The 26439-nt window shown below is 39.4% G+C and overlaps 1 protein-coding gene and 1 long non-coding RNA gene across 4 annotated transcripts in view; one reads left to right on the forward strand and one right to left on the reverse strand.

The window, feature by feature from the left end:
* Nucleotides 1–591: 591 nt before the first annotated feature.
* NHS (NHS actin remodeling regulator) overlaps nt 592–26439 on the reverse strand; it is a 342238-nt gene continuing 316390 nt past the window's right edge. Inside the window, exons 5-10 of one of the 3 annotated variants that reach the window (XM_084790157.1) lie at nt 16754–16816; nt 14423–14615; nt 11555–11686; nt 7617–10592; nt 7199–7325; nt 592–4718 (exon numbers count right to left, since the gene is read on the reverse strand). In XM_084790157.1, the coding sequence (XP_084646283.1) occupies nt 4112–4718; nt 7199–7325; nt 7617–10592; nt 11555–11686; nt 14423–14615; nt 16754–16816 (4098 nt within the window). In that variant the 3' untranslated portion in view covers nt 592–4111. Of the gene's footprint in view, nt 4719–7198; nt 7326–7616; nt 10593–11554; nt 11687–14422; nt 14616–15815; nt 16059–16753; nt 16817–26439 lie in introns of those variants that run through there. The other 2 variants (XM_084790159.1, XM_084790158.1) reach the window with 2 other exon arrangements.
* LOC311602296 overlaps nt 23095–26439 on the forward strand; it is a 56054-nt gene continuing 52709 nt past the window's right edge. Inside the window, exon 1 of the long non-coding RNA XR_014780718.1 lies at nt 23095–23640. This is a non-coding gene — a long non-coding RNA (uncharacterized lncRNA). The remainder of the gene's footprint in view (nt 23641–26439) is intronic.

Here is a 26439-nt window from a genome sequence, read left to right on the forward strand (position 1 = left end):
GTAGCCTAAGAACACTAGTAAAGTTATTCCCAGTGTTCAATAAGCACAGACCGAAGTACAAAACTAACATATTTCAGTGCACTCATGGTTGCTGGATTTAAGTACCACAATCAACATCTATTTATTCTAAAGTAATGCACACACTAAATCATAATCATGTCCAGTTTTCTCCAGTATAAAATGGGCATACTTTGGGAAGTACACATGTTTGTGTGTGCAAAGCACTTAGTGCTTGAGGCAGAAGTTTTAATATCTACTAAAGCTGATATCACATTTCCTAGGGGCAGTTTGTCTTACATATATTAATGTTTTTCTTGGCAAGGATGTGAAAGCATAATAAACTCTGAAACAAAGCTGTCAAGTATCTGAAAATAAAGTCACAAATCTTCACCTGGTGTAGAGAGATCCACGGAGTAGTTTGGGCATTGAAAAATATGTCATTCTCACTCAAAAATGAAAATAGATTAATGTCTGTTATAGATACTATGCTTTCCTTCTAACAATGCCCCCCTTTATACCCATTGCCTATGAAGTATTGCCTTCTTGTGAAACATCCAAACTACAGTTACTTAACAAGAAAGAGAAAACATAGTTGTTTAATTGCAGTCACGTTTATTTGCAGTCTCTATACACACTTTCTAGGTAATCAAACTTTTCTGATACATTTTTTTGAGAGGGGTTCACAATGAAACTGTCACCGTTTTTACTAAAAATAAATACAAGACTTAAAGTGTTGCACAGCTCTAAAATATACAAAGGCTTGGATTGAATGTAAACGTTGAAAACATCTTACAAAAGAAACCATCTTTGCAACAATTTTAAAAGTTCATATTTACAAATGTTACAAAAATACAAAATGGATGCAAGTCCAAAAACCATTGTCTTTTCGGCCAGCATGAACTGGTGCTAGTACCAAAATTGTTATACCATAACCTTCATAGTTCAGGCCTTGTTACCATCTAACCCTCTAAGATATGACCACTGCAAAGAGTGTACTCACAGGCAAGAGCAAACAGTGTGTTTTGTCTGCTACAACTAGTCCATGTCCTCTACTTAGCCAAAAACAAAACAAGAAAACTCAAACTAGAACCACCAGAAAAGCAGGAAAGTAAAACAGAAATTTCCCCACACAATATAAACACGTTGGATAAACACAGAAGAAGAAGAAGAAAATAGCATCAGTGCAAACAACAGAAGAAAAGTTTGGATTGGTTTTTGGTTGTTTTAAAACAATACCTAATGTGTGTAACCCTGCTTCGAGCTGCCAGCGATGTTAAAGGCAGCCCTGCATCTTGATCTTGTGTAGTATATTCTAAAGCTGTGTAGACTATTCCAGATTATTAAGGATTTGCTTGCTTTTTAAACTTTCTTATTCAATATTCTTGTCCACAGTGAATCTAAAATCCATCTTTATTTGGGATTTCTTTAAATCTATGAAATACAAAATAGAGAAACTCTGCTATATATTTTTAGAGTAAACAAAATAAGTAAAACTATAAGGGTTGGTTCTGTGATCATCACATCGACAGTATCTTATTGCCTCACAATTCAAGTCAAACATGTATTTTAAAAATATATGGTATAATCACTTAACTTAATGTCAATAATAAAAGGTGACGTTTTTGTTAAAGCCAATTTATGTGATTTTCTAGTCAAGATTTAGAATCACTTTTAAAGCCCACATACCTTTCTTCACACTAGAAAACCCCCTAGCTACACAAAAGCCATACTGCAAACGAACTGCTTTTATGAAAATTACAAATGATCACCTATTGTGACTGGAAATGATGATTCCTTATCACATTTGTCTAAAAACTTTCATTTTTAAAATTTTGCTGACTGTACTTTTCAAAGCATGAGATAGATTTGTTCGTGACCCCACATGATGTTAAACCATGCTGGTTTTGTGTGTGTTTTTTTTTGTTTTTGTTTTTCATTTTTTTAATGAGTTATGTGTTCCAATGAGAGATGATGGTCCATTTTTTTCAAACCCCAACATTTTTCCTTTAATAAAATCATAACACTTTGTATATGTTCAAACCCTTTACCAGGTAGTTTATCTATCCCCAAGACACACTTGCGCTCACTCTCTCTCACTCACTCTCTCTCACTCTTTCTCCTAGTTCTCAGTCTCCTCCTCTACCCCTCCACCCCCAACACCCAATTTACATACAATGACAAGAAATTAACTAATACAATTTGGTAGTAAAACAAATGGTAGAAGAAGCCAGACGTTTTTCCCCAAACAAACAAAACACCAACAACAGATTCTTTAATTCTTAATCTGTAAATATTTGTAACGAATTACTATCAAAAGATAGTGTCTTCTTAGACCAGACTTTCTCCTTCATTTTGCATGATTTAATCCTTTCGCACATCTTACTTTCTGAAATACCATTTGCATAGGCATAAAGCCAGCTGCTTATCAATTTCTTGGCAACCCTGGTGTGTTCAATCATTGTCATCACATTCCAGTCTTTCACAGATCATCCCCTTCTTAGATCTTTCTAATATCTACTGCTCCCCTTCAAAACCTATTCTAAGTACATAGGTGCTTATATTTCTGACATATGAGTTCAAACATTAGTATCAGTTCATGTTAAAATCAGAGGTGTGAGAACCACTTGCAGATTTCAACTTGTTACTATTCTTTTTTTTTTTTTTCAGTTTTAAGACAAGAAACTTCAAGTAACTTCAAGTAATTCAGCTTGTCTCCCTGCCTTCATTTTGTCAGAGCACTTGCCCTGACATCTCCTTTTTTCCCACCCACCTCCCTCCCCTTTTGCCATCAAGCAGATCTAGTAAAACCAGACAAAAATTTGTTGTATGTAGCATTGTGAACCAGAGCTGCTCCCCATGCCGAGTTGAAGAGTGAATATAAATAATGCATATACACATACCTATTTCCCAACTACATTGTTCACAGTGTCATTTCTGGTAAGTTTTAGGTAGCATGAATCTCATCAGCGCAGATAGAAAGTTTCGCTGAAAACTCATCACAGCTACTTGCTGAGAAGTCAATAGCTCTGTGGCATGCTTAGGCTTTATTTCTGTTACTTTAAGAACCTGGAGCTAATTAAGAAGCTTCAAGAGTATAATCATTAGCTTATGACTGCTTGTTCCCAGTAGCCTTATATAAAATGTGACCTAAAATTAACTACTGGTTTCTCTATTCATTCTCCTTAAAGCAATCCATTGAAAAATTAAATTCTAAAGGACACTGCTTAATGCTATTGGGGAGAGGGAATTTTGCATTGAGAATGATGATTTCTTTCGTTGGTTAAAAAAAAAATCAAAAGCATGCTTTTCATTCTGTTCAAATTGCCACATGGCAAATCACAGCCACAAATTAGCTTGTTTCTGCTATAATTTGTCACAACAATGATTAGGTCTGAATTCATTACTTTAAATTAATCACATTTCAGTACATGACCTCAATATTTCCATTATCTCATCAATTTTGAAATCATATTTGAGGTTTATCACTCAGAAATCATGTTGGTGGACATTTAAATATGGTATTTGATATGAAAATGGTATTCACAGAATACAGTTATTATAGTTTATTTTGTGTGTCCTATAAATAGTTGGTGTGTGGTAGATAATTGGCCACTTGTCCACTCATCATTGATAAATCTATTTACACATTTTTATCAAAAATATGGTATTTACATATGTGTAGTTCTTTCTTCTAAATTTTGCTTTAGTTAATCTTAATGTAAAAAAATACCAAACCTCCAGAGTAATTTCATCTTCTTATAGTATCATGACAGTGAGGGCTTTATTTTCGGAATAGGCAGCTCTGGGAAAACCTTGTCTAGGTTTCAAGAAAGTTAGATACTTTTGTATTCTCTATTATCACAAGGAATGAGATCGGATAAATCAAACTATGCTAAAGAAACCCACGAGAGACAGAATTGCTACTTAAAACGTGAAAACTAATAAAAAATGACAACCACTTTCTGTTCTTCAGCACATATTTAGAAGCACATTGCCAAGCAACGATGCAACCCCCACCCTGTTGCCATTTCTCCCAGGTCCTCTATGGTGTCACAAAGTCCTTTCATTTAGTAGGAGGTTGGGCATCTGAGGTCAGCTTGGCTCAGGCAGACTATGTGGAGCTCTGAGAGGACCGGTCATCATGTGGGCTCCCGTCAGAGTTTTCAGTCTCTCCCTCGGAGATGGCCTGCATCGGGGTGTTGTACAGTCGGCAGCGGACACTGTAGCGGCTGCTGCTGGCCACAGGCGGGGCCCGGGACCGTCCAACCCGTGCAGATGCTGAGGTGGCAAAGCTTTTTGAGGCAAACCCTTCTGCATTGACTCGTGGAGAGCACGATGACAGAGGGGACAGTGCTTCAGCCCCAGGTGTGCCCTGGTGGGCATCATCAGGGCTCTGTGGGGACTCTGAAGTGAACTCCCCAGGAGGCTTGGGCAGGACAGGGCTCTTGAGGATTTCGGTAGCAGACATGCGGTAACTAGAATCCGAGCGACTGCCTTTCTTGAGGAGCAGTAGCTTAAACTCCTCGTTAGATGTGTTGGACTTTCTGGCATTTCGGTAGATGAGACCAGGAGACCTCTGGCTGGTCCCAGCTGACACATTGCTGCTGGGTGAAGTGACAGATGTGGCACTGCCGCTACTGCTGCCTAGGGGAACTCTTGATTTGCTTCTAACAGACATGTCCCCAGAATCTTTCCTTCCAAGTACTTTCCTCTTGGATCTTTTAAGAAAAAAGAAAGGGGGAATAAAAATCTGAGTCAACATATAATTTTATACATCAAGAAGTGTTCGATTTCTTTCCCATATCCAATCAAATCTAAAGAGTACCCTATATGGTAGAATACTAAGGAAGGTCAATAGTCACTACTTGCCCTGCTAGACTTTAAGGGAAGAAAAAAAAACCCCACTGACTTCTGTTTACAGTGTGGTAAAATACTGTTGCTTTTTCTCATTAAATCTGTCTATACAGCACAGAGGAAATACTCTCACATTAACCAGCTTTCACGTAATACTAAGTGCAGCAAGTGGAGATTGGCATTGGCAGGACAAGACTGGACCTGAATTTGATACTTGCTGGCCCTTGGTGATGAACTTAGGGAGATACATTGCAAACTAGCCTACATTTTAATCTACTGCACATGGAAGTTAGCTAAATGATTTTTGGAGTACATTAATCTGTTTTTAATAGAAATAGCATGACCCTTAGCTACTCAGGGACATCAATGACATGCCAAGCAGTGTTAATTCTTCGTGAGGAGTTGAAAACTTATAAACCATCTCTGGAGCTGGCTCTTCAAACATAAAATCTAAGCTCTCAAGACAGCAAAATAACTCTTGTCACTAGGATGTAAATAAATAGGCAAATCTTACACAAATACAAATCTAAAATTACCAACTCCTTAAATATACATAACCTCCTTATCCATCGTGAAATTGCTAATCTTATTTTGAAAATTAAGTAGGCATAAACTCAAAGAATCTTCAGCATAACTCAGTCATTCCTGATACTGGTAGCATGCTCTCTCATCAATTTAAAAACGTGTGTGGTAAAGAAAGTGTGAGTTTTGTTGCAAAATAGCATGATTTTGCTCAAAGAAACTTCTGTGGTTTCTCTTTGCACATCACTACTAGGCACCAAAGGTAGAATTTTCAAATAGCAGGTGTTCTTAGCTTCCACAGTATTCCAGGTACAAAATTTTTAATCATCAGAATCAAATCTCTGAGGTACAGGCATTCCTACTTATGGCAAGAGGTTAAGCTCAGATAGTTGACCAATTCAAGACAGTATAAAAAGTGTTGTCAGGGTTCCAATCCAATTATCCTTTTGATTTTTACAACTTATATCCTGTCCATTATTCCAGATACACCAGATGGTTCTTTGAGGGTTCAATAACTTACATAGGAACTTAATAATCTGTATTGATTTTGGAGATACAATGTGAGGGTTAGAGGAATACAATTGGAGTTTGGACAACTGTGGTAAAGAACATAAACTAGAGATTCTTACGCTGTTTCTGAGGAAGTTTGCCTGCTAAGATACACACAGAGGGTGCTACTAATAGAACCCTTAGGAAAATGCAGTTGCTAAAGGCCATTGTTTGTTCTTTAAGGGGAAAAAAGCACCAACAGAAAACAGAAACCCTTTAAAAAGCAGAAGCCCAAAGGGTGGGAGAAGAGATTATAAACTGCTCGTCTAGAATTTGCTTCCAAAGTGGTAAGTCTGTGCAAAAGGAGATAATCCTCAGGCCCCTTTCCTTTGGGAATCCCATCTAAGTCCCCAGGGTTGGGTGTAAGAAGGAACTTGGGTTTGTGAGGAGAGAGCACACATAGCATCATTTAATTCAGTGGGTATGCGTTTGCTTTCAAGGATGAGTTTTGGATCTGCTTTTCTGGTCAGCAACTTCAATAAATTGCTGCAAATATGGGCCACTGATAGGAGGTCATCAAAGTACAAAAGAGACAATGGACACGGGCAACAAAAGCACAACCATTTTCTGGGAAAGCCACCCAGAGAACATCCCCTATTCATCAGATAAGAGATAAAATTAAAGAAATTTAATTTTTAAAATGAAAGAATAAAAAAGTATACTTTTTAGTCGTTCCAAGCTGAGATGGGATCAGATTGCTTTGGCAAATCAACATATGTTTGTGTCAGCTAGTGTGAGATTATAGCTTTGAGCATATTTTGTAGACTCGGGGGATTACTTAAATGCCAGGGGTTAAGGGTATGGCTCAGTGGTAGAGTACTTGCATAGCAACTGTGAGGTCCTAGGTTTGATCTCTAGTACTGCAAAGATAAATAAGTACAAAATACAATATGTATCTCAGAGACAACACTTGAGTTTGGGCTTTCACTCCAAGCACTTTAACTATAAATTGTTTTCACATGTAAATGTGTTCCAGAGAGTCTTTCCTTGGGAAATCATCCAATATCTTGCCTTCAATGACTCTTACTAAATGCTAATTGAACTCTGTCTGTCTGTTCATCTATAGCTGTCTCTCTAGACTCATATTTTCAAACATGCATACAAGTCTACGAATTTGATTTGGAAAGATAAATCTTCTTTGCTTGCTTTTGTTTTTGTTGAGTGTATTACAGGGACAAAATGCTTCCCCGTATTTGTATTCAATGAGAGGCACTTCAAAAACAAATCTTCTTCTTTGCCTTTTGTTTTTGGGCACTTGGTCACACTCTCTCACCTGTGAATGACAGCAAACAGGTCCTCAGTTGTCCGAGGTTTGTTTGGAGACACAAACACACCCTCAGCTTCAGCTTGAGAGTCTTCACTGAGTGGTGAAGTGATGGAGTCATCACTTGGTGATGATTCTTAAAACAAGAAGAAAAGCATTCTTTAAGGGGCAGTTACACATCACACTACTTTGTTTCCCTGACTCAGGCATCAAACACAAGGTCCCTTAACCACAATTTTTCAAATGAGAGAGATGGTTGTTAATTATTAGTTCCTAAATAACAATAACTTCCCCCCGCCCAATCATTGTATTAAGTGAAAAAGAAATGGCAGAGGGAAAGCACCACCCAGGGCTACAGAGAACCATGAGCAATGCAGGAAGCAACACAGGACACACTTCCACGCCCACGACGGTGTCATTAACTGACCTTTCAATGAAGTCTCATCCATACTTCCTTGGGTCTCCTCTGCTCTGCTGTTATCAGAGGCACTTTTGGGTGAAATACCTGAAGCAATATTTTCCTGCTCAGAACATTTTTCTGGGAATGAATTTACAGTTGACGTCTCTGATTCATGGTGGAGAGTCACAGGCACTTTGTCATGGTGGCGGCTCACAACACGTTGATGCTTATGTTGACTGCTTATGTCTGTTACTCTACTTGGTGAGTTGGCTTGAAGTGTGAGTCCATCCACAGATTGCGGTTTCTCACCTTCTTCCCCAACACCAGAGGGTGCCTTCTGTCCTTGTAGGGCTCCATCTGGGCTAGCTCCATAGTGTATCATTTTACTACCCAAATCACTGGGGCGGGCAGCAGAGACCCTCTGAAATCCTGTTGAAAATCCACAGTTCTTACTTGCTATGTTTTCTGGGGTTAGCTCACTTTCCATCTGTATTTGGTCTTTCATCACCTTTGCATCTGCAAGATTGCTACTAGCTGAGGTTCCAGTTTCTGGATCGCAGTGACTTTTCCCATCAAAAGTAGGGTTCTTCTCCAAATGTTTTTCAGGTCCCATCTCAACTGCTGAGGAATCTAAAAAGGGCAGCAGGGTGTCTTCAGCAGAGTACTGGCGTGATAGTGACTTCTTTGCTGTGTGTGGCCTTGTCTTACCTGGAGGTGAGGAAGCCACGGAAGCCACAGGAACCGCACTCTCTTCTCCGTAGGGCAGATCTGTATTAGTGCCCTCCTTTTGCTTAACTTCATCAGACTTACTGATGGACCTCAGGTTGACGGATTTCAGGACTGTTGGTGTAATTGCAAGAGACGGTGGAGGATTTGACCTCAGCATATCTCCTGCTGTGTTTTGCTTATGAGTAAGAACATGCAGTGGGTGGCGGTGGTGGAATGGTTTATTCAAAACATTATGAAGAGCACTTAGGTCAAGATGAGTAGGAGGTATAATTGGAAGTTCAAAATCTTTGCTCAATGATAGGGCTCCATCTTTTAAAGATGGTTGCTGTAGTGAGGATTTCCTTTCTGGGACTTTAGGTTTTCTTTTGCTACCCCCAGGAGACAATGGACCTGAAAAGAAAGCTGTAGGGAAAGAGGAGGTTGGCGTTTCCGACTGGCTGGAGTAGCCACTTGATGGAGATGCTAAGCCAGCCAGCTTTTCTGGTGAAGCCAGTTTAAATTCATTGTCAACCGAAGGAAGAGATGGGGTGGTTGCCCTTGATTCTGATTGGGATGTTTGGGATTCAGAACTCTCTGGAGATTTGATGCATTCGATCACTGTGGTACCCGTAGCAGTGCTTGAATTAGATAAGGATCTGTAAGGATCATTTGTTTTCAAGTCATTTAGAAGCCAGAGGTCTGCATAGTGAGTTGATTCAGCACCTTCATCTTTGAATGGTGAAATGTCTGTAGTGTCCAACTGAGGTTCTTTAATAGCATGTTCACTCTGGTTTATCCAAGAAGTGTCCTGCTTTGCAGGCAAGTTGGCATTTTCCACTAGAGAAGGCGTGTTGGAGAAATCAAGAGGCAGCTTCATTTCCCTGGAACTGTGAGGCAGATGCTGACCACTGCTTATCTTTGGTTCTTTCTTCTCAGAAATGTCTGTATTTCCCTCAGATTTTCTCAATGATGAGCTACGTTTAGGTGGAGTTGGCTTTGCCTTTGGTTTCCTGAAAGAGATGCTTGGTCTCCCTTGTCTCCTGTGGTCTAAGTATTCTTGCCAGGCACAGTCTGGAAGACCTGGAGGGACCCCTACACCTTGACCATTCTCTGGGCCCAGGCCTGCATAGTGACAGACATAGCTCTTATTACCCTTGAGACCACAGTCAAAGTGCATCGAGGTATAGTATCCTTCTGTGTCCACTGAGAAATGAGAGCTAGTATCTGCTTTGTCTGAAGGAGACTTTTCCAGAAAGCTGTCATAGGTGCCCATGCTTGTAAAGCTTGGGCAGCCAAGGCTATCTGCCTTTGGACGCTCAGGACTAAAATCTTGGCGGCAGGATGCATCATGATGGTGGTGCAGATAGTTCCACTCACTGTCACTTGTATTGCTGTTGGGGTCATCCAGCAGATCAGCAACAGTGGAGGTAAAGGAGTTTGTCCGGTGGCCTCTTACTTTATCCAAGTGGTCATTGTATTGTTCTGTCACAAAGACACTGGTGTCTTCATTAGCATTCGGAGCAGTGTTCAGTGACAGTTCTGAATCACAGTGAGAAGAGCCAGTGAGGGGAGGAGAAGCGGCAGGAGGGATTGTCTCTGAGGTCTGTGAGGGGCATGTGGAGCTGCTCCCACTCCAATTACCACTGGATGACTGGTGCTCATCTTTCTGGTCCATGTGGCTGCTAAGGAGGACACTAGCCGTGGAAATGCAATGGATGGGGCTTCCAAAGGTGTCTGAGTTGGAGGAGATGTCACAGCTTCCAGAGTCAGCTGCCATTCGAGACAGACGAGACCTCCCTCTCTCACTTAGCTTGTGCTGGGGGCTGTGAAGATGTTGAGAGCAGGCCAAGCCCAAAGCAGGCTGGTGTTCTTGTGCACGTGGGCTGCTCGGAGTCTCACTACAATCATTAGGGGTTCTTTCATGGTCACCCACGAAGGGCTCTCCTTCTTCATATGCTGAGGGTTTAGCACCAACTTTGGGTTCAGCATCTCCACCTCTATTTCCCTCCCGAGGAAGGCTCCGAGATCTTGTACGGCTGCTCACTACAGGAGTAAACATGGTATCGCCTTTGTCTGCCAGTGCAGAGATGTTGCCAGCGGAATGAGAAAGTGAAGCCGCAATGCTTTGACCCCTTTGAGCTCTGATTCTTCTTCTGGATGGGGCAGCGATCAGAATATCCTCAGTTTGACATTCAGAGTCCCTGGTTCCGGACCTCCTATTGACAGTGTTGGAGGGGTCTGGGTTTGTGTGCACAATCACATTCCTTTCCCTGGCCACTGGTGATTCATCAGAATCTAGGACACATGATAAACACAGTAAGATATTACATATTGGCAGGGTAAAAGGCATCTTGAGAGGTGTTGATAAATCTGTGTGCTACCACATTAAACTTTCTGTTGCAGAAAAAAAATCATTATATAAAATTACGAGAAAGTTAAAATGCTTTGTGTCCCTGAGCTTGTCTCTGTTTTTTCCTATATGTATGTATTATATTATGTATGTGTGCATACATGCACATGCACACACATATACGTATCATGTATAGTTATTGAGAGAAGAGATTCTTTTTGTTTTTATGAATCACCTCTCTTCTCATTAATTTGCCCTAATAAGTTACTGCTTTCATAAACAAAACACAACTTAAGTACAAAACCTAAAGTGCTGGTCAGGCCGCTATTTTTTCATTTGTTTTGTAATACAAGCATAATGGAATACAATTCATAGACTTCGTGATAAAAATTAAAGTCTTATTTATATGAGCTGCTACCATAATATTTTGAAATTGGTAGAACTATTATAAGCATATTGAAAAGAAAAAGCTTTAGATGTCCCCAAAGATATTGTATTTTTAAGAGTCTATATTTGAATGTTTAAATTTTACTTTAAAAACAATCACTACAAGTACAATTTTTCTTCAAATGAACTTAGTTTTCAAAAAACTTTTTACATTGAATTTTTATTCATATTTCCTATCTTAATGAAACTTCTAAATTGGCAAAATATTATATTTCACCTGGAAGGCTTGAATGAATATGCCTCAATCTATAAGGTTAAGCCTTTATGTTCAAGAACAGAGTTAAAAAATAATGCTGAGTGATTTTTTTCAATACAAAATAAATATTCAGCATTTTAAAACTACTAAAAATTGAAACATTCAATATTTATGAACAATGTTATAGTTGGAAATAGGCACCTATTCCATCTCGATATAACCTTCACTAGACAGAAACCATGATTGGTTGTTTTTATACCACACCTATTTCTTGCTGAACTCTTCTGGGAATCCCCGAGATTGTTTTCCTTCTCCTCAATTTTCGTCGCCGCTGTAGTACAGATTGTGAATGAACAAGAGAACAGCGTATACTTGCTTCTCTGTCAAAACCAACTCCTGCAACCCATAAATAGATCTCATTAGCCGTTAGAAATGGCAGGCAAAAGTTTCAGTTGTTTGGAACACAGTGATATTTGTTGATTGGAAGACTTTGGATTAAGCTCGTGAACAAATATAAGGGAGCTCTCCCTTAGTCCTTATTTAAATGCTGCACTACATTAAGCTTTACTTCTGAATGCAGCCTTCCACAACAGCTTGCACTGCCAAAACCAACAAGCAAGAGAGGAAAACCAAAAGAAACGGAAAGAAGAGTAAAGGACCTCAGAAAAGCCCTCTCACACTGAACTAAACTGGTTATACCCTTTAATCACTATTATTTCCTGCTCTATTTCTGGGCTCTCTGAAACTGATACCTTTGCATAGTAGATCAGTACCCAAGATGTGAACCTAATGTATTCAGACCCATTTCTTCATTAAAAGTGTCTTTGTGAGTTTTTTTTCTCTCTCCACTTCTATGCCCAAAATTCCTCTCCAAGTATTTACACACACACACACACACACACTCACACACACACACACTCACACACACACACACACACACACACACACTGCTGTGAGGAAACACAACAGCTTAGGGCTTTATTTTTTTTCAATGCTCATGTAATTCTACTTTCCTCTTGTGAGTAAATTGGATGCTTTTGGGTTTGGAAATAAACATACAGAGGAGTTCTCAGTCCTATACTCTCTATACCAACCAGCTATAAGATAGACTCCCCAGTCTTTAAAGCAGTGTTTGTTATTATGCATGTAGGGACCAAACATGGTGCTTATTAGTTCTTCTCTGTATTCACATTGGTGACACTGTATGGAGTTCTATTAAATCAGAACAGTGAGGTGGAGGGTAAGGAATTCAAACTCTGTCTGGCACAAGCATGCACTATAGATTTTTCAGTGCAAGCTGTGGCTCATAATGCTGGAATGCTGGGCATTGGGATTTGATCATCTTAACATTTTTCCTAACTGTTATTCATGGAACTGGATGAGATATTAAACCTTGGGTCAGCTGCATAATAATATCACAGTGCCAACAGTTTCGAGGCTCACTTTGAAATCTCCATATCATGTGATGAATGATTACAATGTTATCAGAGAACTCATATAAATGAAAATTTCCTTTCTTGGGTCCAATCAGACATTGAAATACTTCATTTGAATCTTAATGATCATTGAATGCATGATGTACAGACACTGTGTAGTATATGGACACCATTAACCATGTTCTCATTAAAGCTCTTGAAATCAACATCTAATCTGGGCCTTCATCTTGAGAGTCCCTGAAATCAAACTGAAAGAAAAAAAATCTTCTCTTCTTCCTAATCACAAGATGATGGTCCATAATCACAGCACTACATTTGAAAACAAGATTTTTACTTATAGCACCAGAAAAGTAGCAGGGGTTGCTAATAGTTAAGATGTTCCCAGATGGAAAATTAGTTTAAAAGGGTACCAGAATGATCCATTCTGGCAGATGAACTCCTCTAACACATCTCATTTGGTTTATAGAGGTCAGAGAAGTGCACATCTTTAGAATAATTTATCCCACAAGTTTAATAGGTCTGCTGGAAAATTAAGTCCCAGCTCATGACACAACTGTCCAATGCATTAGAGTACCTCTTTTTCAGGAAGGAAATTATATCTGTCCCAGATACCTGGTCCATTTGTTCCCCACTCTAGGTGAAAGAAATCTGAGTGAAGTTGATAATAGCAATGTCCAAAATGCTTCTCAGGGGACATGCAATATTCGGTTACAGGGAATCAGGATGAAAGCCTGTCATAGTCTGGCTGTTTTTGAAGTTTTCATTATATAAATAAGGTTTAAAAAAAACACTAGAAGACTGTTTAAAAGATACCAATGGGGAGATCTTTTAATTTGGAGGAGAATGATTGAGAATAAAGCATAACTATCTCTCTCTCTCTCTCTCCCTTTCTTTCAGACACACACACACACACACACACACACACACACACACACATCACATCACATCATACCACATTAGTAAACCTATCACTTTGTATGCTAACCTATAGATTCCATTAAGCAGCAAAACAGCATCTGATTTATAACTAGATTCCCAGTTCCGGCTCCAGAATTCACTATCTCTGCTGGTAGACTTTGAAGAAAAGTCCAACTAGGCTTCCATCTTATCTAGACTAATATGCAGACTTTCAATAGATACAACAGCAGAAAGTGAAAGGAAGCCAGGCTTGCTGATTTTAAAATACAATTCTCCCTTTATCTCTGTATTTATATATTTTCAGGTTTAAAAAAACCCTAAAATCCATCCCTAAGTCTGCATGGTCTTTTAGAAAAGCCTACCTTCATCCATGGAAGTATAAAAACAGAGTTTCTATTTGGGCCTTACTTGCAGTTTTAGAAACCTGGGTTTCTCTGTGGTGCCGCACATCATTGTTATGTGATTATTCACTGCCAAAGAGCAACTTGGCGACTTGCCCCCCCCACCCCCCCACCCCCCCACCCCCGCCCCTCCACAAAAGAAGCTGTCCATCATTTACATAACAAGGAGTCCAGCAGAATATATGTAAATTGGTGTTCCAGGACTGACAAAAGCATTCTGAAGGTCTCCTGGATTGTATGTTGAGGAAAGATTTCTTGCTCACAAGAAATGCTATTCTTAGCTGATAGGGAGACTTATAGGACAGGCTTTGAACATATTTAATACATAGAAGATTCAGACCCAACTGCCCCTCAAGGGAAAAAGAAGGAAACAATACCAGTGACATTGATGGGAATAATGCAAGAAGAAATCACTTGGGCATCTTGTTTCATCTTCTCCTCGGGAGTCGGGAGAGGTAGTGCTTTGCTCCAGTTGGTCTGCTTATCCAGTGTAGAGGGGACATTGTGGATCGGGTTTTTCGGCCTCTGCCCTAACATGACATCTGTGTCTTCATCTTCTGGAGAGTGGGACTGCAAACGAAATATATTCAGACTCAGTTTCCATTGCTTACACACATAAGAGATTATACAGCTCAAGTTTTTATAATAAGGAGAGAAATAAGCATGTAGGACAAAGAAAACAGTTCTAGAAGATAGTAAGCACAACTAATTAAATGTTACGCTTCAACAGTGAAGAGATACGGAAGGAAAGAAACAGGCTCACAAAACATGCTTTTCAGGTGAAATGAAAGAGACAAGTTGGTCAGAAATCCTGTACCTTCCAACTGAAGAACGCTGCCTGTCTCTAAGCCAGTGAAAGGTGGATCTACTTTCTGTATCTTCATGTCACTATAAATTCCTGTCAAAATTCTTGAGAACTTTAGACTATACTGATCAAAGGAGGCAGATGAGCTAACTGCCTATAAACCTACTCAGAAACCATGCAGGAAAACCCAGGGCATGAGACAACCTGGACCACACCACCTGGAGGGGAAGCCAGCCTGATGCAGGAGGCCATCAAAATTCCCGGAGTTCATTTCACTGCAGGAAGACAGCTTTGCTGAATGACACTTTAAAAAGTCAGTTTAATGGACATTACATGGCTGTGCAGAAGCCAAAGTAAAGAGGTACCCCAGTACCCAACTACAGTGGAATATACAACCTGATTCTGGAGGGAACAAATCATGTGGGTTTTTCTTTCAGCTTTGGATGGGTAGAAGAGTTTATTTTCTTTCAGCTTTACGGTGCAAAACTTTCCTTCCAGCTGTGTGAGTTAGAGGCTTTGATTTCCATATGACTTTTGAAAATTGTCTATCCAAGCCTTTGATAAATATTAATGCTGTCTAACTTTTATTTCAAGCTTGGGCTCCAGGCCCAGATTATTTAAAAGGCTCCATCCCACTTTTGGTTTCTAAACCAGAGTAGTGAAAGACCCAATTTCCACCACTGAACCCAGTTTTCTTTCTTTTATACAGCTCAGAGGAAGATAGGCAACTGTGTAAAATAAGTATTTCATTCCCTCTTATTTCAATACAGTTTTAATAATTCAGGATCATTTAAAAAAAAACCAAACCAAACCAAACCAAAACAAAAACAAAACCTCTCTAGTCTTCATATTGAAAACTGTACTATTGGCTAAGGATTGCATATATTGTTAAATGAACTATCCTTAAATCTCCTTAATGAGTAGGCTCCAGAGTCTTGTTTAAAGGAATCGCAGCATTTACTTACCTTATCAGAGGTTCCTGCAAAGCCCCCCAACACACCCAATGGTATATGATTTCCCCCTTGGGGAAATTGTGTTCGTCAAGAATGGTTTAGTAAAATATTGCAACCTTCTTTCTCTCTTCAGCTTTTGTGCAGATTCCCAGCAAAGCGAATAGCTCAAATAAAGTTGGAACACAAAAGACTTTGTTTCCTAGGTAACTTTCAAAAAGAAAAAAAAAGTTTGGTGCATTCAGAGAGGGAGGGAGAGAGAGGAAGAGGGGGGTAAGAGAGAGGAGAGAGGAGAGAGGAGAGGGGGAGAGAGAGAAAGAGAGAGAGAGAGAGAGAGAGAGAGAGAGAGAGAGAGAGAGAGAGAGAGAGAGAGAGAGAGACAGGAAAGCTGAGCAGAAGAGAGCTCAGCAGGAGAGAACACTCCCACCACCAGAGACCTCATTTTGCTGCCCAGTCCTTCCTTGAATAACAATGGACTTGAAAGGACTAAAGAATTGCGACCTGACTCCAGGCTCTGACCAGCAGCCAAAAGGACTTTTTATTTAATGGTGACAAGGACAATTGGCTGCCAGAGTATACTCCTGTCTTGTTCTTTTTTTTTTTTAATTCTTTTTTCTTCCTTAAATTTGAGAAGCTGAACCTCTACAATTCTGATAAATACAGCGAAAACTGTCACTTCTTTCCCCAAACTACAAAATCCAGGAGCGGTGATAGAAGATGCCTACGTTTAGCAGAGTTGCAAGTTCCAACTCCAAGCAGGACATTAATGGGGAATATAACCAAAGACAGGGCGGACTTAAATTCAAGTTAGGAAAATACCATTCTTTAAATTGACTTCAGAGAAAAACTGTTAGTTTAAAACAGGTTTGCAATAAAGTTAAAAGAGAGGAGAAAGGGAGAGTGTCTGAAAAAAGCAGGATAAGGCTGCAAAGAAATGTTCTCAGAACCAATACCTTTCTACTCCACGGGGCCATGTGGCAACATTCAGTGGGGGAGGGCGAACGGGTGCTGTTAAACTATGAAGATGAAATGCAAAAAGAAAAAAATTAAAAAATGTACACAACAGTATGCCCTAGTTAGGCCAAATCTAAGATACTAACAAGTAACATTCTGGGAGAAGTTCTTTCCTTCTAAATGATTCTATTTTGGCTAGGAGGAGAGGCATACTCAGGGCACTTCAATTCAAACCCTGGCCACTTGGCTCTTCCCCTCCATGATCAGACACAATTATTTACATTTGTAGTAAAGTAGGTGGAAAAACAACATCTACCCTCCAGGGTTATTCTGAGGATTAAATGAGTAAATACATGTGGTATGCTAAGAAGAATCTTGGCACTTAACATTCTCTATATGCTGGTGTCCGCTACTTTTACAACTATGGTTATTTTTATCTTTACCTTTTAGCTGTGAAATTGTCTTTGAAAACCATAATTTTCCCATCTGTTGTGTGTAAACATATGTATATGCTTATGTGTGTGTTTGAATGTGAGCAGATGTGTGTGTGTGTGTGTGTGTGTGTGTGTGTGTGTGTGTGTGTGTGTGTGTTGTTATGCATTCAGGTATAGTCTAGGATCTGGCCAGTGAGTCTCCTTTCTAGCCCTGGAACTATTTGTGTATACCATCACACTGTGCTTTCAAATTTAGGTCCGCATGTTTTCACTTCCCCATCTTTTCGATCCAAGTCTTGCTAATGTGGGAAAGACTAAATTATTTGCTTTCCCTAGAATGGCTTTATTTTCCCATGAACTGCCTGAGAGATCACCTCTTGCTGACTGCTCACATCCTCACATTTGCTCAAATATCAAGCATACTTAAAGACCATTGGTTTCATGGGTGTTTTCTCCTGACACACACCCCACAACTGGTTTAATCCTGGACTGACAACATCTTATCATACCTATAGGAAGAGACCCTGTATTTTATTTTTTATTGGGTGAAACAAATCATATTGCCAATTTTGCTTGGAAAATAATTTGGTAATTAGTATTCTCGCTTCAGGATCTACTAAGAAAAACACTGAAATTATTCTTGTTTGTTTTGAGAGAGACTCATTATGCAGTCCATGCTGATCTCTAACCTATAGTCCTCCGGCTTGAGCCTTTCAGGTGCTGGGATTATGGGCATGGTCTACCATGTCTGGCTGAAACTCTTTAACTACTACCAGGTAAGAATACGCACAGGCTGCATATAGCTGGGGATAGCTATGAATGTAGCCCAATACAAAATTTTAAACCTACTAAAAGCATTGCAACTTTTCTATTATTTTTTTTTAGCAACTTGATTTGTATATCTGTGTAAGTAAGTAAGGGCTTTGTAGATAGCAATGTTGTTGCAATGAAAAGGTTGGATGTGTCTGTGAGTCTAAGTTAGCTTTGGATTCAGTTATGCATATATTATAGTACTTACCTTATAGCAGGGCTTTAAAATAAGACAAATTATCAAAGTATCTTGAAAACACACACACACACACACACACACACACACACACACACACACGTTCTCCTAGTAAATTGGGAATTCCTGTATTTAATTTCTTTTAGTCTCTCATGATAGCAGTTGTGCACCCTCATAAGAACTAACCAAAATACTTGCTCACTCAAATGATACCAGAGATCTGTGTATTTTAACAGTTATGAAAAAATAAAATAAAATTAGAAGCATGTCCAAGATCTCAGGAAGGAAAAGATACTATGAACGTGTCTGTCTTACTAGAGTTAATGCATAAAAGCAGACAGAAAACCACCGGAAACTCCTGGTTCCACAAGTGATAGGTGGATAATGAACCTAGTTATTCTTAAACCTATGGCAGGCATGTGTTACGAGAGGCAGTCAAGATCTAATTCTAATTTAAGTATCTAAGGTTTAGCTGATAGGGCCATTCACTATTTTTTATGTAGATTAAATGTCATTTCTTCATGCTCAGTGTGTTTGGACTAGATCTTAACACCAATGAGTTTAAAGAGTCTAAGGCTCCTCTACTTGGAGAGATGTATTAGATATCACCTGAGTTCAGACTTCACTCTGGTTCTATACTCAGAGTCAGCCATAGATGTCGAAGTCTCATATAAGGGACTGGAATACATAAAACAGCAGAAGCAAAAGGGAGCCTCAATGTGTCCAGTTGATATGGGAAATAAATGGCTCCAAATAAATTAAAGCCTTTGTATCGCATAAAGAAATTTTCAGAAAAATTATATAAGAGACTGCAGTTCAAGAAATGTGAATGAAATTAATATTGACAAGTCAACTTTTCTGTTCAGTAGTATTGAAAGATGAGGAGTAGATTTTGTTTTTTATTCGTTTCCAAAACCTACCTATATATCAAACAAGTGTGAGGTAAGACCCAGCAATGACTAAGAGTGGCCTTGCCTGGATCCAGACAGTGCAAACCATTACTGTAAGCCACTATGATCAAATCAAGGGCTCCTTGGATTACACTCCCAGCATATTCAGCCTCAGCAAAGCACCTCTCTATCATTTTGGTGGCAACCCCAACCTACAGCATGCAAATGCTGGAAATGAGTAGCCTTGAGCTTTGGGGTGGAGAGATGGTCCTCTTTCTTGCCTCCACCTACATCTAATTAGACTCCCTGTAGATTTATGATATCTATGATTGTAATACTAAGTAGTTATGGTTTTAGACTTGCCCTGAATTATGAATTATCTGAGTCTTGTGTTTGGAACTCTCCTCTTTTCTGGGTATTAATCAAAGGAAGCAAAATGGTTCTGATTGTTTTGGATTATATTTTTATATAATGAATGTAGACATCAGTTCATAGAATTTTTTTCTAAATTATCTAAGAAATCCGATTTCAAGCCAGTGCCACCTCAGGGCATCTCTACTTGGACCAGAGTGCTACTCCTTAATAGGTACTGATGAATAAGTTGAGGAAAAGCTGGGCATTGATCAAATTTGTATAAACGAAATTATTCTTTAATGGCCTTATATAAATGTACCCCATTGCTCATTCAAAGAATGCTAGCCATTATTTATTCATAATGTATTACCACTGATTTAATAGTGTTCTATAAATATTTGTTGTGCCGCCAGAACCTCAGTGTGCCCAATATAAAGAAACAAAAATTCCTCTTAAAGAAATGACATAAAATTATTCCCACCTACACATCATTTTTCAGTACAGCTCTTAGTACAAAAATGATACAGTATACGGGAAAATAAGACAACACCAGCAAGATGCATGCAAAACAACTGGTAATGGAAGAATGCCCATAGGGATCTCTGCTTTTAGAAACATCACTTAGTGCAGAAGTGGCAGTGAGCAACACTTGTTTCTTTAGAATAACTGTGTGGGAAGAGTATTAGGAGATCACCATTTCATTCAAGAGCATTTCTTACATGAAGGTGAAAATCAGTTCCATTGCAAACAACTGTCAGACTCAAAATCAAAATAGCTTATCTCTTGTGTACAGTATGCTCACTGTATAATTCTTTTTAACCTGTCTATACTATTGATAGTTTCATAAACTATGCTGAAGAAAAATGAAAAATCCATTTCATTCTCCTTTCCTAGGCTTTCATCTTGACCCTCTACCATTGATTTTGAGAGGCTTCAGACTAAATTACTACATTGTTGAATAAGTCAGGATCAATCATGTCCATCTTGCTCCTAACAATAGATTCTTCTTTGGTGTTTCCCTCCACTTCAGTCTCTGTGGAACCCATTGTAGTTTCAAGTCATTTCCCCTCATTTCTCCTAAGATTGCCTCAACCAAACCCAGAGTTATACTTATGATCAGTGTTCAGAAGAAGAAGAAATAACAAATATTATACTCAAAAGTAGGCAAGGAAATTTCTCTAGTGAACACTGAAAGGATATTTTCAAAACCTGATCCTTTTTTGTGGTTTATGTGAGAGAGAAAAGTTCATGCCTTGACTTTTGTGGCTGTGAACAAGTGTTTCTCCAAAGAGTTCACAATTTCCCCAAATCTATCTCTTAATGCCAGAGGATGAAGAAAAAAATCATTCTCCTCCATATTTTGCTTTTTGTTGGACTTTATTTCATATGCTGATCGGGGATTATTTTGCTTCAAAACTTGCCAAAAGACATCTGTTAAAATGTTGTGGGTATTCCAGCAGGAAATGTTTTGAAAAATTGGCTCTGGTTTGTGATCTAACTGATACCACATGGCATTTATAGCTGTCGAATTTCAGAGCTGCTTTACGACTATCATGCTGTCTTAAGCTTGAGAAGTATTTACTGGCGGTGAGGCATTACAATCTATTAGAATACAGGAGTAAAACCTTAGAGTGAAGATATCCTTTACAATCCATAGCAGATTTCGAGTGAGGTGACATGGGCTTTTAATATCACTCTGCCACAGGGCTTGTTTGTTTTGAAACCAATCTCTGCATTAATGTGCATACTATGGCCCATCTGTGAGATGGAGGAGCCCATCTGCCTCAGATTCTTCTGTGCAGGAGCGTGTGTGGATGTGTTGTACATAAATATGAACCACTTTGATCTTTCTCTAAGGCTTAAAGAGGTTTGGAAATGCCTTCCTCACATGTCACTCTCTTACTGCCGCCATGACAGAGCACACCCTTTCCCTTGAGACTATCTCAAAGTCTCCCACTGGCTGGCACTGTGATCATCTTTCCAAGCATGTTTAATAATATCATTTTTTTATTCATCCCGTGCTTCTTTCTTCCCAAGTCTTCAACTGCTGCACTCACCAAGCTGAATAAGCAGGGGCAAACAAAATAATAAATGAGAAAGAGGTTTAGGGGACAATCTCTGCTTTTGCTGGGCTGAGGCCCACTCCCAACCTTCAGTTTTGTCAAAGGCCCCACCCCGCCTAGCACCCCACCTTGAATCCACACCACTTCATACTCCTAGCTAGCTTTGAGGCCCAAAGAAAACTAAACCATCAAATGTGCATTTATTAAGGTGCTAATAAGAACCTCCCATGAAAAATCCACGGGTATGTCACCGAAGATGAATTTAGAACACAATGGCTGTAGGCCAGGAAGGGACATGTTTATGAACAGATGCTTACCAAGTTCTTCTTTATCTACTTTATTCATTCATATTTATTTAAAGTGCTAAAAAAGTATAATTATTCAAACCTGGGAAACATGCCCTATCATTGATAAATCGGCCTTTCCAAAGTATACCATTACTGTTTTTCCCTGATGAACATAGTCATTACCACCTCCTCAAGTCTCCTGAAGGATAGTTGGAAAAAAAAAGACATACAAAAGATAAACAAGTGTTTACAAATGTGCTCACTATCATCATTCACTGGGCAATCTGAATATAAGCCACAAGAAACTATAGAATGGCTGAACTGAAAAAGCGTAGAAGCTAACATCTAGTATTGGCAAAGATGTAGAGCAACTGGAATGCTTCTAAATTGATGACAGCTGATGAAAATGGTACAACCATCTTAGAGTCTTTTTGGTAGTATTAATGAAGTTAAACATATGTCTATTTTTAATTCCCTGCTAGGTCTATGGAAAGAAGAAAAATAAATATAGTCAAAAGAAGCCTTAAAGAAAAATATTTAAAGCAGTTATATTTGCAAAAGCCAAATAACAAAATAAAATCATACAATTAGAAACAACTAACCTAAACGCTTGCCAACAACTGAATGATAAACAGATTGTAGGGTATTGCATTAATAAAACTGTAATGCCACACAATAATCTAAAATGTATACATGGGCTGAAGAGATGGCTCAGTAGGTAAAGGCACCTGCTTCAAATCCTGACGACTTCAGTTCAGTCCCCAGTGCCCATGTGGTAGAAGGAAAGAACTGACTTCTGCAAGTTTTCCACATGCATGTTGTGGAATGTGCATCTGTAATGTATATACACAAAATAAATAAAATAAAAAAATACATACTATTGATAATCCAAACATTCCTTGATTTTAGAAAATTTGTAAAACAAGCCAGGCACAACATCAGTGGACACACTTGTCTTGCATATGCACAATACTCTGGGTTCGACCCTCAATGTTTCATCTTTTAATTACATTCTTTTGATAGATATTTGAGGTGTGAAATCTACCCATAATGAGGAAAGTTTGAATGACAAGGGAAGTGGTACAATTTGTACTCAAAGATGGGGTCTCTGAAAGCAACTGTTTAACCATAAAACATTTTGCTTTTGCTGAAATGGAACAAAAATTTCTGGAGTAACAGAATATTAAAAATATTTTAAAGTTCTGGAACAGTTTGTTTAATCATTTGCTTTTAATGAAATATTTTAAACACACAGAGCTTAACAAAATCATATTTAGAAGCATTTAAGGAAAGTAGTCCCGCATGAATGGAAAAGAGGTCTTCAGGAAGACTAGGGTGGAGAACACTTTGTACCTACTGCACAGTTCAGTCATTTACTCACAGGAATTTCTCTGGACTGTCAGAGAACACAAAACAAGGCTCACTGGCCATAGCAACTGAGAGACCCATGCCAGAAAGTATCTTATTCATTCCTTGTGGCCAGTTCTGCCAGTGAGGGGAGCCCGTGCCAAGGGTCACCCAGCTCCATCAATCCTCAAAGGTTGCTAACAGCAAATAAAAGATACAAATGAGGAAAAGGAGGGCTCTGCTTTGAAGTACTAGGAAGAAAGAGTCTTTGAACTGCTTCAAACACCACAACCCCTTTAACCAGAATCAGAGGGGCCAGCAGAAGAAGCCAGAAGTGGGGAGAGGCTGTCCCGCTTGGGTTCTATTTCCATTGAAGCTATGCACAGGTAATTCGGGGCAGATGTGACAAAAACTCAACAAGGTCATCTAAAGAGCATAAGAAGACTTTTCTCTCACACAAGCTCCTGTCTTTGCTCATTCTCCTCCTCTATGGATAGTATCACATGTAAGTACTCATGGACCACTACCACGACTGGGGGCACAGATCTGTTGCATGACCTTCACAAACTCCACTGCGCTATTACTTTATAGTCACAGAGTCCCCATTACCAAGTCCTAGCAGCCACTAATCTGTTCTCTGTTGCTATGGTTTTGTCATTTTGAGAATGTTATTTGAGTGAAATTGTAGACTACGTAACCTTTGGAAACTAGATTCCTTCACCCAGAATAATGCCTTTGAGATCTTGCAAAGTAGTTGTGTATATCAATAATTCAATTTTTTATTGTTAGGACTCTTCTATTGTCTGCCTATATTTTGAATAGTGTTAAAGTCTCAGGTATGCAAGAATATTCTATAAAATGATGAATACAGACAAGTAATTTTATTGACGGTCCACAGCCAGGGTAATATTTTTAAAAGAATTCCCAAACTAAATTCTACAACAAAGCATTTTCTTTCTTTTTCACAATACTTAATGCAAACCAGGCTTACTGGTTAAAGCTTTCTTTCATCAGCTATTGTGCTGCTGAACAAATGATTGTCTGTTTACTCCAAATCTATTCTCCCGTATTCTGCTCTGTGGTGCTGAGGTTCTGCAAATATTTCTGTCTTGTTATATGCTCACCATTAGTTTCTGCCAATAGGCTACTAAAAGGAGACTAGAAGGCCACAAGAGAATGAAGGGTCTTTCTCTTCTCTTTTGTGGCATCATCCTGACCATTGTCCCCTCCCCCAGGCTGACAGTTGGAGTCAGCTATCATCAGTAGCTGTATCTACATGTCAGGCACTATGCTGATTTCCTTCACTACAAACACTAGATCAGAGTTAGCAAAGCACAAAAGCAGTCACCAGCAACTTACAGTCAGGTCCAAGATCCATCTAATTTCTGAGAAGGCAAAACAGGTAAGTTAGATGTGAGGTGTAACAGGTATTGCTGCTTCTGAAATGTTACGTTGAATTAATATCAACTTCTTCTCTTCCTGTGTATTACCTTTTTGTTACTGTGACAAAATTAACTGAGCAAAACAATATAAGAAAGATTTTGAAACATCTGGCTCATAGTTTCATCCTTGTGGGGTTGCCATGGCAGAGCATGGCAGTGCTCACATCATGAAAGGAAGGAGTGGTCAGCTCACATCATGAAAGGAAGGAGAGAGAGAGAGAGACAGAGACAGAGAGAGAGAGAGAGAGGGAGTGGGAAAGGGAGCAGGAGAGGATGACTATGAATGTGCCTTCCATAGAGAACACTCTCCTTTGCCCCCATTTCTTCCCTCTTAGCTTGGCTGGTGATGGACCAAAGCTCAAAGTCCTTCATAAAGCTGTAGCCAAGAATTCTGTGTAGTGGGTGTTGCCTTACAGGCAGTAATGTTTTGGGACATCAGAAGGACTAAACAGATCTAGTGGACCTCTGAGGTCCACTAGGTGTCTGGACTTGACTGTTATCTCTGAGGAGGTGTGGTGAGTTGGCCATGGGAAATGCAGAAACAGATGATAGGTGAAGCTAACTGCCAGTCTGGGATGAGGGACCATGGCAAGGAAGGCATAACAATAGACTTATGGTTTTGAACATTTGGTCCCCAGTTGGTGGGTGCTGTTTGGATCAGTGGAACCTTGCTGGAGGCAGCACATCTTTGGGGATGGGCTTTAGGGTCACCCTACTTCCTGTTCTCTCTGTGCTTCTTTTGTATGGATGACAGTGTGATCAGTCAGTTTCCCAGGTCATGCTTTCCTTGATCAGCTATGGTTATGTCTTTCCTGCCATTAGGGATTCTTTATCTCTGGAGCCACAAGCCAAAATAAATCCTTTCTTCTCTAAGTTGCTTTTGGTCATGTTATTTTATCACAGCAACAAGAAAGTAACTGACAAAATAATTATCATGTTCTCTACCATCCTGACCATCTGGCTTGATACAACTTTTAAAGGTGCAGTTCCGATGCCGATTAGGGAACAGTAGCCTGGATGGCCATGGCAGGGTTCTGCAAAAGGTTATATATGCTTTGAATCAATATCCCATGTATGGTATGGTCTTTCCCATAGCCATGATTCTAGGGATCAAATAATGGAAATGGGAATGTTTTCAGTCACTGTCACTCCTAGTCACCCACTAGGAACATATTTGCTTTCTATTCCTGAAACCTTAAGTTCTGCTGCCCTAGAAGTTTTGATTCCAGAGAGGAGAGTGATTCTTCTAGGAGACAGAACAAAAATTCCCTCCATTGAGCTGGAAACTAATACGTTCCCCTGGCCACTTTGGACTTCTGATGCCCTTAAGTCAACAAGCTAAGAAAGGAATAATAGTGTTAGAAAGGGGTTGATTGATTGATCCAGACTTTCAGGGAGAAATTTGATTGCTTCTCCACAGCGTAGATAGGGAAGATTACGTCGGGAGTGCAGGAGATTCTTCAGGGCATTTCTTGGTGCTTACCGAGTTCTATGATTAAGGTCAAGGGGAAACTACAATCCAATCCAGGCAGGAGGACAAATGGCTCAGACCCTACAGAGATGACAGTGTGTGTCACTCCTCCAGGGAAAGAACCAAGACCTGCTAAAGAGTTTGCTGAGGGTAGGAGAAATACAAAATGGGCAGCAGAGGAAGGTAGTTATAAATATCAGCTAAGGCCACATGACCGCTTGCAGAAAAGAAGATTTTAACTGAAATGAGTGTTTCTGTTGTATTTTATTAAGAACATGTCTGTGCGCATATATATATAATTATATATATATAATTTGTTTGAAGCTCCAGGAAGCATATGCTGCTTCAGTTTTGCAGGAATGTTCTGGAGAGAGTTCAGGCCATAAATTGG

Source organism: Acomys minous (genome assembly GCF_964271855.1).
Source record: "Acomys minous genome assembly, chromosome: 7".
Lineage (NCBI taxonomy): Eukaryota > Metazoa > Chordata > Mammalia > Rodentia > Muridae > Acomys > Acomys minous.